Below are 19,127 nucleotides of genomic sequence, written 5' to 3' on the forward strand. Positions count from 1 at the left end.
CTACTAAAGTGGAGGTCGTGACCCAGCTCCATGAGCAGCGTGATAACATCTTACAAGATTTGAAGCAGAATTTGCTGAAAGCTCAGGATCAAATGCGAACATATGCAAATAAGCATCGCAGGTTGGTCGAATTTGTGGTTGGTGATTGGGTTTACCTGAAGTTGCAGCCTTATCGCCTCCGCTCTTTAGCCAAGAGACCCAATGAAAAATTAGCTTCGCGTTTCTATGGCCCTTTCCTGGTACTCGAGAAGGTGGGTGCAGTTGCTTATAAGTTAGATTTGCCAGCACATTCCAGAATTCACCCCGTTTTCCATGTGTCTTTGCTGAAGAAAGCGCTCAAGCCGCACCAGTTACCACAAACTTTGCCACCTATGTTGAATGAAAATCAGGAGTTAGAGGTGCAACATGAGGATATTGTGGATTGGCGTGAATCTCATGCTGGGCAGGTGGAAGTGTTGGTGCAGTGGCAGCACCTTCCCTCTTGTGACAATACGTGGGAGTTAGCTGCAGATATCCAAGATGTTTTTCCTCACTTTCCCCTTGAGGACAAGGTGGTTCTTTTAGGGGGGGGGGGTATTGATAGAATTCGGCCTAGACCTCCTGTCACTAAGGTCTATAGGAGGCGTCGTGATAGAGGAGCAAGCGTTGCCTTAGCTAGCGCTGAAACAGAGGCTGTGTGCTAGCCAAACGGGCTGCAAGCCTCAGCCAAACAGGGCACAGTTCTCAGCCAAACAGCCTTGGGTTTTCTATCTTTATTTATCTAGTCAGCATTATGTTTTTATTATTCAGTCAGCATTAGTTTAATATTTTATTATTATGTTTTATTAGGGTTTTTGGGTTAAGTATAAATAGAGGTGGCTGTACCTCTATTGGGCAGCTTTTGGGAAAATTAGGATTTGGTGGCTGGCTATTGGTGTCCAGTTGTAATTCTTCTCAAGAGTGTTTTCTGATAATAAACGTTTCCAGTTTTCTTTCCCTCTTGACTCACGACTGTTTTCCTAAGAGAGGGTGCGAACCAGTTTGACTACTTTGGTGTCTCTGTTCTGTTGGTACCAGTTCTAACACCACCACATAACAAAAAATGAGTGGTTGGTTATGTTTAATGATGTAAGCAAACATGAATTTCCTAAATCAGAAAGAAATGGATCCAAGAAATGTGACATCAACCAACCCTGTATATTAATCTCCTCATTACGGTAGCTTTGGCCACTTGGCCACTGGTTCTCAGCATGTCCTCATTACCAGTAATCATTACATGAGCATTCACCATTAACAAAGTGATGGAAACGATTAGCATCCCTGACAATTATTTCCCTCTTAACTACTTTTGATATGTGTTTGGTGACACTATGACAGTCAACACAGACACGAAGATTTTTTGTGATCCTAATCGAGCTTCCATAAGGTGTCCTTAACAGACCAAATGCAATAGCTAAACGCTCACTATGTCCCCAGAGCAACTTAACCTTCATTGATTCATTTACATCACGAAGAACACAACTAGTGTCAGGAACATAACCAGAAGCCTCCACCTCAAGCCTCAAATTTTCTAAGAACTGATTAATTTCTTCCCAGCCAGGATGGGCATCATCTCCAGCAAAAAATGTGTAAACCTTGTTGCCTACTTCAATCAAACTATATGCAGGTGTTTTCTTCAAGCCCCGTATCCTCATGAGGCGTTGTATATGATTCACGGACTCCCATCTTCTTGCTTCGGCATATATATTAGATAACATTACATAAATTCCAGTATTCAAGTAATCTAGAGAAATTAATTTATCTGCAATTTGTATCCCCATATTAATATTCTTATGGGTTCTGCAACCACTGAACAAAGCTTCAAGCACATCAGTGCTGGGTTTGAAGGGCATTTGTTTCACCAATGCATCTGCTTCCTCAAGACGGCCTGCTCGACTAAGAAGATCCACAACACAAGCATAGTGTTTGTCACTAGGTTTAATGTTATGATCTCTTTCCATACAATGGAACAAACTCTTACCCTCTTCAACAAGGCCTGAGTGACTGCAAGCTGTTAGCAGAGAAACAAATGTAGTTTGATTTGGCTTGAGCCTCTCCCCAATCATTCTATCAAAGACACCAAGTGCATGATGTCCATGACCATGCATTCCATAACCCATAATCATGGAGTTACAGAGTATAACATCTTTTAAATGAAATCCATTATTGAATAACTTCTCAGCAGAGTGAATTTTACCACACTTGACATACATATCAACCAAGGCTGACATGTTAACAGCATCAAATGCATAACCATGCCGGATCAAATAAGCATGGAGACTCCTTCCTTTCTTGAGAGATCCTAAGTGAGCACAGCAATGCACAAGACTAACAAGAGTGACAGAATTCACAGCCACATTTTCTTCTTGCATCTGACTAAATATTTTCAGGGCATCCTCCGCATAGCCATTTTGTGATAAACCCACCAGCATAGCAGTCCAAGTAACAACATTCCTTTTTTCCATTCTTCCGAAAGCAATAGTTGCCTGCTTTGTGGAACCACATTTAGAATACATGTCAACTATTGCAGTGGACAAAACTAGATTTGATTCAAGACCATGTCTAATGACACAAGCATGGAGGACTTTTCCATTTTGCAAGTCAGATGTTTGAGAACATCCCCGAATAAGGCTCACCAATGTTCCTGAATCAAACCCAGCACCACTTTGTACAAGTCTATGAAAGAGAGCAAATGATTCAGGTACCATACCATTTTGAACATATCCTGAAATCATAGCATTCCATGAAACCAAATTTCTACTGCACATGCTATTGAAAACCAAAGAAGCACTGTTAGTGTCACCCACATTACTATACATACCAACTAATGAAGTAAGCACAAACACATCATTGCCCAAGCCTAATGCAAGGAGAAAACCATGAGCACAAGTTCCAAGTTTCTTAAGTCCACTTTCGCCACACGCTTTGAGTATCCTCACCATAGTCACAGAACTTGGCTTTATCCCACAGCTAATCATCTCAGAGAACATATGAATCGCTTCCTTGAAGAGACCCTCCTGCACATAACCCCCAATGATTGAATTCCAACAAACAACATCCCTATCAGGCATTCCATCAAAAACCCTTCGCGCCTCATCAAGATTCCCCGATTTTACCAAAAAGTTAATCATCGAACTGCCCACATGCTGATTCAAATGGAATCCCTTCCCAACAACTGTCCTAACAATTTCCATGCCGAACTCATCATCCAACAAGTTAGCACAAGCCTTGAGAGCAAATACACATGTGTAACTATTGATTCCAATATCACAAGACCCCATCATTTTAAACAACTCGAAAACCACCCTGTACTCCTGGTTCTTGCATAACCCATCCATCATGGCATTGCAGAGATCGGTTTCCGGGTGAGAACATTGATCAAACACCTTGCGGGCAACACCGAGAAAACCCAGATTACAGTACGCATTGATGAGCTGTGGGGCATGAAATTGTTGGGTTGATACCCAATAATTCTTGATAATCTGTGCGTGGATTGACTTGACATGGATAAGGGTGTTGGAGAATTCACGCAAGAGTGAGGAGAAGGTGGGAAGAGGTTGGTTGAATGGGGCATTGTGAATGGAAGCAAATGCTGGGTGTGGTGCATTGGTGTATATGAATCTGCAGCTGATAAGTGCTCTGTGTTTCGCTATTGTGTCTCTGAGGTGAAAGTGTGATAAAGGCATCAACCAAGCATGTTATGGTGTAACTGCAATGTTTCTACAAACCTACAAGCTTGTAGTTCTACTCGATTAGTTGCAACTGTCTGGTTTATATTTTAAACAGAAGGCTTATTTATGTTTGTGAGGATCCCTATAGCTTCTTTTTAAAAAATAAAATAAACTTCATGTATTAAGAAGAAGAAATAGGTCCCCGTAGGATAGCTCAAGTGGTAGGAGCTGGGGGACATATGGGTTGGGTAGGAGGAGGTCCAGGGATCGATTCCTGGCGGGTGCAATTTATCTTTCCGATGTATTAAAAAAAAAAAGAAGAAGAAATAGGCACAAAGGGGTTAGGGATAAGTGGTAGAAGACTAGCAAGAGGAGACTTTCCTCGCTAAAAACTCGCGACACAATTGCTCCTCTTACAAATAAAACTAAGGTCCACGGATTCAAAGCTAAGAGATAGATATACAATTCTGGATAATCGAAAACTGTTAGGATCTACCCAAAGAGGAGTTCTCCAAAGCTTAAACAGTTCTTCAATCGCTTTAATTACATCTCACTATTTAAAAAGTTAAACAAATGTGGTCCCAATTCTCGGTAAGTAACTTTTGTATTCGGGTATTTGATTCTCAGTAGTTATAGAAAGAGTAGTTTAAAACGCTTCAGGCTTCCAAACCTCGCTAAGGTTGAATTCCCTGTCATTTGCCACCAAGTGTACATATCTATATACTCGACAATCGTTTCGCCGACCTCTTCGATGTTGTTAAGCTTCGACACTTTAAGACCCCTTAGCAACTTAGCTTGTTCTACCGAGTCCGAGAATGCTTAAATGAAGTTAGGGTTGGTTAGCGTTATCAACATTGAAATGAAATCGATTAAGAGCCTGCTCGACCATGTGGTCGACATGCGTATCTTATTCATCCCCGATACGTTATCCCATAACCCCTGATAAGGTACATTGCCCATTATCATGACTTCACCTCACCGAATCATATATACTTGGTTGAACTACATAGGAGAATGGTTCAGCTTCCCCGCTCCTACTCCTACATTCCCTAGAACTTCACCGACTTGAGATGGATCATGAGATCATCGACCAACACTTAGTTCAATCCACTAATTTGTTGTGCCAACATCATGCGCATTGTGTTGTTGTTTTCCATCGTACGTATTACAATGATTCATCTATTGGTTTTAACATGTGCACTGTGTCATGGTTGCTTTCATCTATTTGCAAACGAATGTAAGTTCTTGGACTGTGCTGCCCCAATGTTTGAGACTTGACTCCTGTGCAACTTTGGGAATTCAGCCCAGGTTGTCAACCTGAGATTGCCAATTCTTAGTGTCGGCATTCATATCGCGTGGTAGATTTTGTGGGCTAGTATTACCGGCACTACCTTAATTTGTAGGTGTTTGCCAAACTTGATTATCGGCATTACTGGTCGGTACGTGGGGTGATTGCGGATTCACAACCCTCAAACGGAAGTGCACCTCCAACAACAGTTGTTGTCGGCAATTTTGCGGCTCCTCCCGATTGATTGTGCACATCTCCACCGGTTAAAGCTCCGACAGCAAGTGGTTAAAATTGTGACAACAACTGTTTGAGTTATTGCTGGGAGAGTACAAATACTAGGTAATCTATACACTGGCCAAAAATTGATTGTTCAAACATTGGCCACATGAACGGTTTGCAGTGCCCGTAAAGTTACCAGCATGTTGATAAGTTGACTTGTGAGGTTGGTAGTGTCCACTGCCTCTTACCTGTTGCTGCTTGATTACTCATAGCACCAGAACTTTGAAAAGAAGATTTGACATTTGACAAATCACCCAACCATTTCGCAAGGGCGTGAGCTGAGTGGTTCACTGAAACGTTTCTCCAGACGCTAGTAATGTTCGGTTACTTTGCTCTTGAGACACCAGTCTTGAAATGCTTGGGAACCTTTGCTTGACTTTATCTTCGTCTGTTGAGGAACCTTGAATTTAACTGAAAATCTCAATCGAATTCGTAAAATATAACAAAGTTTTGTATTCTTTAAAATACATGAGAATAATTAATTTACTTTAACAAAAGCAATGACTTAATTATCTTAACTTCAAGGTAGAAGGGCTAGAAGCTCATTGTATATAGTAAATATTTTCAACAAAGCCATACAGAAAAACATAAATTGTGTGGATTTCATTAAGGAAATAATATATGAATTGATTTCTTTACACGCTCATACAGGGGTTACAAAGGAGCAAACAGAAAAGAAGGAAAGAATAAACTGAAACCAACGAGGCTTGCTTTCTTATTTCAGCCTCATATGGTCAGTTTGCAAACCGTTGTGTGAAAAATTGTCAAATAATCAGAGGAAAAGACATAAAATTACAAGTTGTGTGCAGAACTACACCATTCAAAGCTGCTGTAACTTGCGAAGATGCTCCAACAATGAGGTAGCCTTTCGTTTGGCCCTCTCAGTACCGGTTCGAGTAAGTTCAGTAAGAGGGATGACAGAACCAAGTCTACTTATACAAGCAAGATTTTCAGCATCCCTCTTGCACAAGGCAAGTAAAATAGCAGCTGCATTCTCTTTATTGCGAGGCAATCCTGTCCGTAAAAGATCTATCAAAACTGGTATAGTGCTGGCTTTCACTATTGCAACCTTTGCCTCTTGGTGGCTGGCAAGAACTGACATTATTGTTAGGGCTTCATCAATCATTGATTTGCTTGTATCTGTAAGCATCTTCAACAAAGCTGTGATGATCCCTGCCCTGATGGCTCTGCCCTTGTTTCCTTGATAAATGCATAAATTGAACAATGCTGTTGCAGCATCCTTCTTCCCTCTAGAGCTCCCATTTTGGAGCAATTCTACCAAAGCGGGTATGGCCCCTGAGGCACCAATTATTATTTTGTTCTCATCAGCAAGTGACAAGCTAAAGAGGGTTGCTGCTGCATTTTCTCTTGCTTCCATGGTACCGGCTCGGAGGACTTGGACAATGGACGGAATGGCACCAGCAAGCATTATAAGTCCCTTGTTGTTTTCATATATAGAAAGGTTGAGGATTGAAGTAACTGCATTGTCTTGTGTCAATGCATCTTCTGATGTCAAAAGGTTGACTAGGACTGGAATTGCTCCAGCTTCAGCAATTAGTATCCTATTTTCAGTACTCCGTTTGGACAGTGATCGAACTTCAGCAACAGCTTCTCTGCGCTCTTCAATGGACCGGCTCGAGAGCTTGCGGACTAGAGCTTCGATGGCTGCTATGTCACCTGTAACATCTATGAACGATCCATCACTTTTTTTTAGTTTGCCATTAGTTAATCCTGTTGGCTGCTCAATGTTGTGCTCCATACACCATTGAGTAATAAGGCTCCTTAAAACATAATTGGGTGTAAGGGTGAAATGTTCGAGCTTCTGCTGAGTTTTTGGACACGTTAGATGTCCACAATCTATCCATCTTTGTATGTAAGATCTCTCATAAGTCTGCAGAAAAAAAAATCAAGAAATATAGATGAGGTGAAAACTTCACAGGAAAAAATGCCTTGTATATAACGCAGCGTCTAAAATGAACTCACCTGACCGGTGGACACAATAACAGGATCCCTCATCAGTTCCAAGGATATAGGGCAAAGAAAATCTTCAGGAAATACAATTGCTTCAGGCTTCTTAATCTGAGGTTGGTTCTTTCTCTCAGAAATTCCTTGACTGTCAGGATCAATAGTTACATTCGATAAGGGGACTACAGAAAAGGTCCTTGTTCTTTCTAATCGAGATCCTGCTCCATTTGCACTGCAACTTTTCTCTCCTTTGTTTTCAGGAATGCTGTCTAGTTCTGATAAATTTTCAGGACAGCTGTTTTGTTTATGCAACCCAATCACGGATTTGCCAAGAGCCGGACTAATTTCTCGAGCCAGGGGCTGGGATAATTCATAAGATGGCATTTTTGAAATCATATACCCATATTTTTCCGTGGCCCGTCTTAATTGTGTTCTCACCAAATCCACCTAAAAAGAAGATAATATCACACAATTAACTCATGAACTTGCAGGTAAAACCGTTAGAGTAATGAAAGAAAAAACCACATTTATCCAAACTATACCTGTTCTTTGACTTCCTCTGATATGTCTAAATCGTCATATGGTAAGTGGCTTAGCAGTTTTTCCAATTTCCACGTCACGCACTGAAATTGGTAGACAATGGTCTTGGCCGATCCATCCTTAAATCAAGATATATAAAATTTCAGAGATCTACACAGACACCCTTTATGACCACAGAAATTTAGCAGTTGTAAGATTCCAAGTTACAAAATCAGAGAAATGCAAAGTCATCTCTATTTAAAGATTATGATGTTACAATGAACCTTGACAGTCACAAACAACAACACACAAAATGCTTAACCGAAATCAATCCCCGTCAATAAAACATTATAGTGAACATGAGAGCAAGCAATCAGCAGCCAATAAAAGATGACAACATATAGTGATTTCATTGCACACCCATTTAGGAATGGATTCAAATCCTATAAAACTTGAATCATTTCATCGAATATCGACTCAAATAAGAAATAATGAACACTATAGCAGATGGCAAGTTTGAAACTTTATCATATGCTAGATCAACACTAAAAGTTGCAGACTCAACCAATCACAGAAAAAACAAATTAAGCAAATTAAAAAACCCCCAAAATATAAATCTTGTATAATTCATTCTCAGTTCATCAAATTGAAACTAGCATTCCTTCAAGGAAAGCAGTGAAATTTCATCAGAGAAGAAAAGTTCAGAACCTTTTCAGCTGCGTGAACTACAGATCTGAACTACTGAAAAATCAAGCAAAATTGACGAAACTACATCCAATTATGCAAATGTGTGAGGTTTTGCTGAACCTCTGATGCATGAAAACAACAAGCGTGTAAGATCGAGACACTCACCGAAGAGCAATTGGAACGAAAATTCCTAGCAACAGAGAGCAAGCGCTTAGCGGAGTGAAGAGCAACAACCAGATCAGACGACCACGAAGCCACGGCAGAAGCAGAACCAGCACCGGAGCAGCTCGAATCGGAGCTCAAGTCCTTAACCTCGTCGAACAAGTGGGTGAGCAGCGAGATCCGGCGAACAAGATCGGTGCAGTCCTTCCTGAACGAGGCGTCGGAGGAGACGGTGCAGATTCCGGTGATGTCGTGGATGAGACGCAGAAGCTCCGGCGTGCGATCTCCGGCGAGGTCGCCGGCGGCCATTTCGGCTGCTGTCTCGGTTTGTGTTGGGAGGGAGGAGGAAGAAGGGTCAGGGGGAGTCCAATTAAGGTGTGTGATGAGACTTATCAAGTGTCGACACGTACAAAGAGTGCTGAATCTCTGTAATAATAATGTATTGTAATAATAATGTATTGTAATGAGTTATTGGCTTCACGTTCTTAGGAATTGATTAAAATAATCAAATTTGACTAATTCGGTTTTGGAATTAAATAATTGTGAAGAAAGTAGAAACATATATTTTAAGAAATATGCAATTAGTATTATTATTTTATTATTTTACACTTTTTTTTGTGTTTAATTGGTCGCGCAATTATGGGTGGTGAATGCTAATGTCTCCTCGTGAGTGCGGCTGATAGGAATTAAATTCTCGACCTAGTAGTTTAAACGGGTGGGTGTTTAAAGTTGATTTTTATCTCTCCTCGTATATTCTTATCAAAAAGGTATGATATGTATAAACAACAACTAATTTTCTATTAAAAATCTTAGTGAATAGTTACTACGGAAAATCTAAGTGAATAGTTTTTTTCTAAAGGCAAGTGAATAGTTACTATAGGCTGTGTGATAGGAAATTATGAGAGATGAAAAGGAAAATTAACTATATATTCAAATGATTGCACCTATTAATTTTTTTTTTATTACCCAAGGTATTCTCTAGGTTTGCAGTCATGAGATTAATCTCTTAAGTGAGTAGACACATCTCAATATATCATTTTCCAATTGCACACCGCCTAATAATCGAGCCCTGGACTATAGAGAAAGATATAAACAAAGTTTAAGATAACTATATATTATGTGCATAAGAAAATTCAAATTCTCTTTTGGGATTGGTTTAGATTGGGTTTCGAGGAAAATAAATGTAAACATATCATATTTCGGCACATATTTTTTAGAAGACATTTATCATTCATTACACCCGTGTTAAAATTGTGCATATTCCAGCACATAGAATGAATTTTTATAACTTGCACTTTTACTAAAAAAAAATATATTAGAGAAAAAAAAAGATAGAATGAACTATTTGTGTTTCGTATAAAAAAATTCTAGCAAACTTATTTGATTTGGAAGTAATTTTATGTTATGATCACTCGCAAAGTTAACATGGTAATAGTAACATGATCATTTGTTAGGTTTTTTTTTTGAACTCATCATTTGTTAGAGACTAAAACTAATATTACCGGAAAAGTGTGAACCAAAATCATAAAAAAAGAGATATAATGAACTAGAATCAAATTCAATTGTAAAATGTGTACCAAATTTTGTTTTTAGGGTGACAATGATTTTTTTTTTTGCCATGGGTGCTTGGCAGGGGGTTTTATGGCTTCTTAAATGATGACCATATTCTCCACCTTGAGCTTTTGGCGATTTTCCATGGTGTCTCCTTTGCCTGGGAGCGTGGTTAAAGATTGGTGGATTGTCAGTCTGACTCGCTTGACGCTGTCAATCTTGTTATGTTTGAGCCTCCATCGACTCACTTGTATGCTTTGTTGGTTTAGAACGTCAAAGAGATGCTGGGAAGACCTTGGAGTGTGGATTTCCATCATACTCTTCGGGAAGGTAATGGTTGTGCTGATTTCTTGGCGAAGGTGGGAGCTTAGCAGGATGAGGCTTTAGTGCTTGTAGAGAACCCGCTATCGGGAATAAGTTTCCTTCTTTTAGCTGATGCTTTAGGCATCACCTTAGCTCGGCCGTTTTCTTTTTTCTTTATGAGCTGTACCAAAAAAACATTGAAAGATGATTTAAAAAACTATCTAAGCCTTAATAATATTTCATGCTACATTTTGATAAAACAACGTTTTTTATTTTTTGAACACTATCTAATTGCATTGATTTTATTTTTAGTTTAACTATAAATATCAATTATTGAGATAATTTTATTTTACTCGGGTGTGATAAAGACCAAACACTTCCATGATAATAAGTTTTCTAAATCAAATTTTTAACTTCAAAAGTTCTATTTTCTTTTTAAGGTTCAAAAGTTAAAACCTACTGCATTGATTTTCTTTTTTACAAGAGGAGGACAATTGCATTGCTTATTTAATAGTTAATACTATATGATGTTTAATTCGAATTTTGACAACTGGTTTATAACTTAATAAATTCCTTCCCTATTGTAATTAGAGTACTGATTTTCTAAAAAAAAAGAGTTAATTAGAGTACTTAGTCTATATATATATGTAAAGGAGACTTGAGCTTTTTTGCATTAAATACATCAAGTAATTCCTACCTCTATATTAAAATACATTAAAAATAAAGAATTTCATTTCCAATAAATATATTAAATAATAAAATTAAAACTGAATAAATTGTAATGTCAAAAAACTATTGAACTACCAACATTAAATAATATATTTATAAACTTATTTATCTTCATTTCCTATACATTTAATTAAAATCTAAAATAAATTTCTATATGTAGTTAAAATATTAATTATTGACCTCAAGTTGAGAAAATAATTAAATTTATATAGAGTAATATATTTTATATAAAATAAATATATAAAATATCATAATTAGTAAATGATTAAATTCTTTTCGTAAAGATATACTTAGAATTTTTTTAATAGTTACATGTGTTGTTTAATATTGACTATAATGTTGTTTTGTTTTATTTTACACTAGTATTTAGCCCGGTACCCGTGCATCGCACGGGAAATATATTTAACAATTCATTCAGACTAACTATGTGATAAACAGATGAGTTATATAACTATAGATGTCATATCAAATAAATTAACGGTCATTTTTATCTATCACGGGTGACATCTTCTATTTATTTTAGATGACATTGTACCTTTACTTTATGAGTAATATTTATCAAAGGTATTCTACTTAATAAGTTTTACAGATTTTGAATGAACAAATAAATTACAACTCAATGAGTTACTAACCCACAACTCAATGAGCAAATAAGATTTCTTTATAAATAAACTAATAAATAAAATATAGAAATTCTAACTCACTTATCTTTAATGTGATTGAACGATGAGTTATTTTACTCAAACTTTCTCATGAGTCATTTAGACATCAATTTTTCTTAATATTTTTATCATTTAAAATCAATATTCAAGGTAATTAATGTAGTGCTGGGAGAGACTCATTAACACACATAAAATAAAAGAAAGACTTTTTAACATCATAAGACTAAATCTTTTAATTTAATGTAATTAATGTGGTGCAAGACGTGATTCATGCTCTTAATTAGGGAATAATCATTGAGAGTCCACTCACTTTATAGGAGCTAAATTTATAAACCAAAGACATAAACAAATTTTCGAGAGCCTTGTACCATAAAAATGACATAACCAAATTTACCTCAACAGCATAAAAGGATATCAGTGACATCAAAACCTTGTGTTTGCACACAAAGCCCTTGGTAAATTTGAAACTGGTCAACTAACATTGAAAGAAATTAGTAATGTTTTAAATTCAATTAAAATTTTGAACTTCAGTATTTTTTTTGGAATAACTTCAGTATCTTAAATCTTATTATAAAGATACTGCGGTGCATAACCTCTCTTTATTATATATAAAAACAATGGAAAATTTGCATTGCTTTTTATTTAAAATAAAACCTTGTTAATAAAATAAGATGTATAAAAAGAAGGAAAATAAAATCAATGAAATGGAGAAAAATATATCAAAGAATGAAACTAAACATCTTTTTAATTCAAATTTGTGATGCTTCAATCAGCCAGGGTATATGTGGTGGGTACACTGTGACAATCAGATTAAATTTATATCATAATTACATATTATCTTAGAAATAGCTGACTATAGTAACACAAATAAAATATTAAGTGTGCATCAAAGTCTCTTAATCCAAGCAAACTCTGTTCACAGGGATAGTCCCTGATGAATCTGCTCCTATCTTAAAGAGTATCTTTAAAGAAGAAATATGTTGCAATCAATCCAGTTTGTGCATAGTCAAGTACAGTATATGTACAGCTGAGTAGTGCTCCTTGCAATGCCTGCAATAAGAAATGGAGCATAAAAAGAAAGAAGTAAGTTTCACCATTTTATCATATATACATTATATAATGAGAACCACGTTTTCACCTTATGAACTCATGTATAGTAATGGGTAACTGAAAATTATATGCATAGTTTGTCACATAAAATATGAGGGCCTTTAAAAATAAAATAAAAAATATATATTAAACCTTTCTCCAGTAACAGTATCAATTGATGAGTACTCAATTCAGAAAGAAACAATCTTAACCTCGGATCCACTGAAAGGTTTCTTGTTCAAAACTTTCCAGCAGCCCTCCTCATATTACGTAGCTCCAGCTACAACCTAGAAAAACTATAACCGAGATTAATCCAATGGAAAATATAAAACTAAAAGAAGACCAAATTCAAAGAGGTGTGCAATATTAGAAAATATAAATTTATATAAACAACCAAAGGGAGCAAAAACTTAATGAACTTGCAAAGCAAGTAGAAGCTTAAAATATATAATGTTATATATACAATGGGAAGGAAAAAGAGTCCACTTTCTAGATATAATATTACCCTTATCCTTCGCAGAATCTCAATCATCTGAGAAACATGATATAATCTACTTCAATTAGAGTTGGTACACACTTCAAACGAATCAAAGTGGTCATCAAGTATAAAGAACTCTAATTATGGGTGGTCATCTTAGAAGCTGATATTAGTTAAGAGGTAAAGGTCATCTTAGATATGATCTACATAAAAAAGGACAATAAGTAAGACAAATTCATAAAAAGTAGTCCATTAAGCTTAAGCCTGGCACTCAACTTATTGACAGCTTAACAGCGGAAAACTTATTCACCCTACTCATTTATAGAGAGAGAGCAAACCCAAAAATCAGAAAATAGAAAGTTAACAGAAGTCTCCCAAGGCAGCTAGCTTTTAATAACCCCTGCATAACCAAAGAATTAGATCACATTGTTCTTCCTTGGCACAAGAATATTTCTAAACTAACAAAGGTTCTACACTTAGCACAAAATCCAAAAAATTCTTCCTCCCCTTCCTTAGGATTTGAAAATCAATTATTTATTGAGGAGAGGGAATGGGTGAAAGTGCATGATTTTCCAGCGTGAGTCTTAGAGAGAATGATTTGCCAGTGTGGGATAGAAGGTTCAGTAAGTAAATAAAAGAGAAAAGAGCACCTTCATTTTTTTTGCTTCCTTCTATCTTTTCAATTTTTTGAAAGACCTAGACAAAATTAGGCTGACAGTAATTTCAAGTTCACAAAATTGATCTTAACATTCCTAGTTTTTTAAGTCTTTCTAGTCCCCTCCTTCTACACTCATTGTTGCCTTGCTGCATGCCTTTTTCAAATGACACCAAACATGGCAAACCTTTTTTACTATGCACAACTGCAATCTAAGATATCAATGCCAAGGAACACCCTAGTATTAACAAAATTAATTAATCTATAATTCATGTCATTATATGAGAAGTAAAGGTTGGGGATTTCATTCTTCAATGGCTTTTCTTTTTTACATGAACTCACAAAAACACATAACTGGAAACCTTACAAAAATCATTATTAAGGACCATTTTATTTTAGGACATTCTTTCATAGCAAATCATTCAAATTTACAGACAAAAGAACTAAAGAAGTTGTCCATCCAAAAGAACCAGAATTCATAATACACATAAATAAAGGGGAAAAAAATTAATAAGCAGCATAGATGTCTAACCAAATTAGCAGCAAGCATGGATGTGACTTACATACAGGATTATACATGTCTTGATCAATTCCTAGCTCTGTAAAAACTGAACAAATTAAGTCAGGAACATAATGGAGGAGAAAACCACCAAAACTAACCTGATTAAAATAATGGTTGAAATTATATAATCCACATTCATTATAAATTAGTAAGATTGGAGAGAAGTGTGTTGAGGTTAAACTTACAGCAGATGAATACAAAAATATAGCAAGGGAAGTTGGAAGAAGTTTCATGCCCTGTAAATTAGAAGCAGCAAATTCCATGTAAAATTTCCACAACAATCAAATATCATTGCAGATGGTTATTAGAGCTTGAGTGAACCAAAGTTTATAGAACTAAATTCATTGAACACAAAGAATTTGCAAATGCAAGTGCTGATGACAGTACAGAAATGCAGAGAGAAAGAGAGTGAGTAATCATTTTTTTGTTATTGTAGGCCTTAATGCTTTTTTATCATGCTCCTCTTTCTTATTTTCTGCGTTAGCAACAAAATGAGTCTGATAGATAAATTAAGACGAAAACAGAATCACAAAAATTGCTATATTTAAGGATATCAAATTAGTTAAATCACATTACATTGATAGAAACAACAAAATGCAATAAACTAATAATCAAGTACTTCTTTGGCCATCAAATAAGAACAAAGGAAACTTATAATTCTTCAAAAAGCCATATACAAAGTGGTGCTATAACCCATATACAAAATGAAGAGAGAAAAGAAATACATTTCAAAGAGGGAAAAGCAAAACATAAATAAAATTAAAAAAAGGTGTTATGCTAAGACAATCCTAACAGCACTCCATCTTCTGCCATAAGAAAGAAAGCCCCTCTAATCCTTTCTTGATCCATCAACACAAAATGGACAGCAATATACTATATGTCTTAAGCCTTACAAAATTCTGCACTAAAAGCAATATATTATATATCTCAGGTACCTTACTGATACATTTCAATGCTTTCCCACCCACTAACTTCAACGCACATAACTGGCAAAGGAAATAAGAGGGGTTTCAAGCAGAAGGATTGGGATATGGATATGGGTTAAATGGGAGTTCACAACATGGGGTGGGTATTTATAGCCAAAATTTGAAACTACAGTGACACAACCACAGCTCTAGCAGATGTAGGTAATCAAAATCTACAATAGAGATAAAAAGTTTGAGTGGTACGAATATATCCAACCCAATGGAGAAAATTAATGGAGATTTGGATTGATACATACCATTGAGTAAAGAATCAACCTTTGCTGATGCATTCAACCCTAAGAGTTTTGCAACTCATGAGAAGGGGTGATGAATGAACAGTTGAGCGTTTGAGATGTCGAGACGTGAATGGTTCGACAGCAACCGACGGCGGAAAAAAAGGCTCATCAGATCAAATCGGAAACGACACAGTTGATGGATTGGTGAGAAGTGGGTGGAAACGCAGCTGGATTCGGATTGATGTGGAATTGGAGAGGAAGAGTGCTGGTGAGGCCAACGACGTCGTATCCCACATGTTAAGTAAAAAAACGAAAAATTAAAGAAAAGAAAGCCAGGTGGCGGAAGCTCATTGGTTGTTTCTTATGAATAGTAACTGGAGAATAAGATGTAGTAAATACATAAAAATTGAGTTATATAGTATAATTATTTAAGTAATTTAGAATAGTCTTTTATATACATTAAAAGTGTATAGAGTATACACAAGATGATATTTTTAGAATAAACTTTTATTAAATAATATCTTTATATGGAAAACTTTATTTATACTTAAAATTAATTAATTTTATTAATGAAAAATTAAGAAAAATAGTTTTAAAATTCAAAAATGCCACTATAATTTATTAATAAATAATTTATAATTTTTTTTAAATTAACATTATTAAGTATGACGTGTGTGTGTTTTTTAAAGAAATTTATTTAAATATAATTTTTGGATCTATTATATATTAGTAAAAAAATCAACTTAAAAAAGACGCATAACAGAGAAAAAAAATTACAGATAAAAAAAATTTACTAAATAATATTTTCGACTATTAAAACTATAATTTATTGTAATTATCAAAGTTAAAGTTAATTAATTGCTGATAAAACGTATAAGAAAATGTTCTTATAATTTATTTGGTGATATTAAAACTTAATAATGAATTTAAAATATTTTAAATTCACTTCATAATTTATTGTATGATTAAATATATACATTTCTAAATTGTTAAAATCATTTCAATGCTAATTATTAAATTTGAATAGTATTACTTATTTACATAAAGAAAACTCTAATACTGATTATAAAATGTTTTAACACAATTATTTTATTTTATTATAATTTATAAGTAAAAAATATTTAATATCTATTTCTTATTTTTATTTAAACTATCATAATTTTTATATAATGTTGATAAATATTCTAATTAAAACCAATACCCGTGCAACGCACGGTTTTATATCTATTACTATGTAAAACCGAGAATCTCGGAAAGATTGCAGTTTGGAACGATAATGAAAGGGAGAGGAAACAAAGGGATACAGTTGGGATTGGAATATTATTAATTGTAATGAAAACCGACCATTGTTTTTCCTTTTTTATATTATCTTTTATTTATTTATTTTATGGAATTTTGGTTGCCAGCCTTAGCATAGGAAAAACATTTTCTTGATAGAGAAATAAAAAAAATGATGGAAAATGATTTGATGCTAACCATAGAGATGTGAAGCCTTCCAGAGCCACCATTCTTATATTTTTTTTATAAAGTTCTGGTGAATTATGTAATAATAATTGTGTTGTGTGTAAAATATTTGTTTGGACCACAAACACACAGATGGAATCCAATATATGTCTTATCGGTAATAATTTTTTTTTGAAACAAGGTAATAAACTATTAATTATATTTATGGAATGGGAAAGAAATGAATTTTATGTCAATTGCATTCTCCTTCTAGCCATTTTTTTTAACTAAAGGTGTGTACAATTAATATAAATTTTGTTTGCACAGTCATTTAATTGAATTTTTTTAAATCATAAAATTTAAATTTGTTTTAATTAAATTTTAAAATGAAAGTATAGTTGGCTAGATAACCAGAGTTTGCTTTCATAAAATACTTTCTTGAGAAGTATCTAGCTTTGAGGTGTTTAGCCAAGAGTGAGTTGGGATTTTGGATAATACGTCATCCCTTGTTAGTCAATAGTGCACCATTAAACACCTTGAACCTTCTAAATCTCATTCCCCCATCTTTCTTTGCTGAGCACATAGAGTTCCGGTTCACCAAATGAATTTCCCAATCTCCCAATTTACTCGCCTGCAAAACCTACTAATTATGCTCTCAACGACAAAGAGAAACAACCCATATTATAACTGATGGAGACTTGCATGGAGCCAGCACTAATTTAATCAAAACCTCCCTCTACCTGCATTTGATAAGTGATTCTTCTTCCAACCCTTAAGTTTTTTCGACACCCTCTTCTGAACAAAATCGAACATCTGCTGCTATGATCTCTAGACAAATGTGGGCAACCCCAAGTAATTGGAATTACTTACAACTACTTTGGTCTACTTCAACTGAACGGAAGGAAATTTTTCCTATCTTTTAGAAAATTTTGACTAAAAGAAATATTAGATTTATCCAAGTTAATAAGCTGATCTGAGATATGGATGTAATTTTTACTGTGGTCCAATTAAAATATGACACAAATTAAAAAATGTAATTCTGATCACATCTTAGTTAATGGGTAGCTGAATTTTTAATTCGTTAACATCACGAACACAAATAGCAAAAAAAAAATTGCATCTAACTTTTATCTTTCTTTTTTTGAAAGCCATCTAACTTTTATCCTAACTCTTATTGTATCGTGACACTTCATGTCTCTAAACTTAATGCAATGAATCTATGTTTGTTCAAAAAATAAACGGCAAAAGAGAAAGAAAAAAAACTAGGAATAGAATGAAATAAATATAAAAACTAGAAATTAAACCCGTGCGTTGCACGGGTTCGTTTTTAATTTGTATTTTTTAATTGTAATATTTAAATTTGCAGAAAGGTAAGAAAGCTATTATTTAGAAGAATATTTAGAATATATGTATAATTAAATATAATTGAGTTATGATATTCTCACACTTTCTTTCTCTAATAAGGGAAAAAAGGATCAAACAGGTAGATTTTTTTTTTTGCTTCATCGGAAGAAAAAATAGGTAGATTTCTATTGAGATTGAAATGAGAGTAGTTTTTTTTTTTGATATAAAAGAAATTTAATTACTTAATTAGATTAGTATTGAAATGAACGTGGTAGTCTACTATTTTTTTTTTCTAATATTGTTTTAGTCGTTGCAATGATGTTATCAGTTGTGCTAATTTTTTTTTATCAAGATTGATGTGGTTGTTTACCATTGCTGGTGGTATAGAAGTTCTTTTAAAATCACTTTCACGAACATAAAAATAGATTCTATCTAACTGCAGGATGGACGTCATTTGTTCCCTTTGAATGATTAAGTTGCTATTTTTTTCCATATATAATATGACAATATTGAGGAGTGAA

At 34.8% G+C, this 19,127-nt stretch overlaps 2 protein-coding genes and 1 long non-coding RNA gene across 11 annotated transcripts; all 3 read right to left on the reverse strand.

Annotated features, from left to right (window-relative positions):
• Window positions 1–755: 755 nt before the first annotated feature.
• On the reverse strand, window positions 756–3,849 carry LOC130710737 (pentatricopeptide repeat-containing protein At3g12770-like). The gene has a single exon (XM_057560087.1). The coding sequence runs from the start codon at window positions 3,702–3,704 to the stop codon at window positions 1,239–1,241; it is 2,466 nt and encodes an 821-aa protein (XP_057416070.1). The 5' UTR covers window positions 3,705–3,849; the 3' UTR covers window positions 756–1,238.
• A 1,987-nt stretch (window positions 3,850–5,836) lies between these two features.
• LOC130710738 (U-box domain-containing protein 11-like) lies at window positions 5,837–9,001 on the reverse strand. The gene is made up of 4 exons (XM_057560088.1): window positions 8,593–9,001; window positions 7,764–7,880; window positions 7,240–7,668; window positions 5,837–7,147 (listed from the first exon to the last, which is right to left on the reverse strand). The coding sequence occupies exons 1-4, from the start codon at window positions 8,896–8,898 to the stop codon at window positions 6,077–6,079; spliced, it is 1,923 nt and encodes a 640-aa protein (XP_057416071.1). The 5' UTR covers window positions 8,899–9,001; the 3' UTR covers window positions 5,837–6,076.
• A 3,560-nt stretch (window positions 9,002–12,561) lies between these two features.
• LOC130715759 (uncharacterized) lies at window positions 12,562–16,096 on the reverse strand. Of its 9 annotated transcripts, none has more exons than XR_009011769.1 (5): window positions 15,841–16,096; window positions 14,804–14,854; window positions 14,624–14,655; window positions 13,136–13,801; window positions 12,562–12,884 (listed from the first exon to the last, which is right to left on the reverse strand). It is a non-coding gene; the product is annotated as an uncharacterized LOC130715759 (long non-coding RNA). The 9 variants fall into 9 exon arrangements; XR_009011768.1 differs by having other exon boundaries at window positions 14,589–14,655; XR_009011765.1 differs by having other exon boundaries at window positions 13,136–13,219; window positions 14,624–14,664.
• Window positions 16,097–19,127: the final 3,031 nt, after the last annotated feature.

Source organism: Lotus japonicus, chromosome 4 (genome assembly GCF_012489685.1).
Source record: "Lotus japonicus ecotype B-129 chromosome 4, LjGifu_v1.2".
NCBI classification, from domain to species: domain Eukaryota; kingdom Viridiplantae; phylum Streptophyta; class Magnoliopsida; order Fabales; family Fabaceae; genus Lotus; species Lotus japonicus.

What these genes read in the sequence shown, in the direction of transcription:
- LOC130710737 (XM_057560087.1), bottom strand. Translation starts at nt 3,704, where the DNA reads ATGCCTTTATCACACTTTCACCTCAGAGACACAATAGCGAAACACAGA.
- LOC130710738 (XM_057560088.1), bottom strand. Translation starts at nt 8,898, where the DNA reads ATGGCCGCCGGCGACCTCGCCGGAGATCGCACGCCGGAGCTTCTGCGT. An exon ending in TTCGTTCCAATTGCTCTTCG is followed by an intron (nt 7,881 to 8,592) that starts GTGAGTGTCTCG and finishes TCTTGATTTAAG; the next exon opens with GATGGATCGGCCAAGACCAT. An exon ending in TTATTGTGTCCACCGGTCAG is followed by an intron (nt 7,148 to 7,239) that starts GTGAGTTCATTT and finishes TTTTTTCTGCAG; the next exon opens with ACTTATGAGAGATCTTACAT.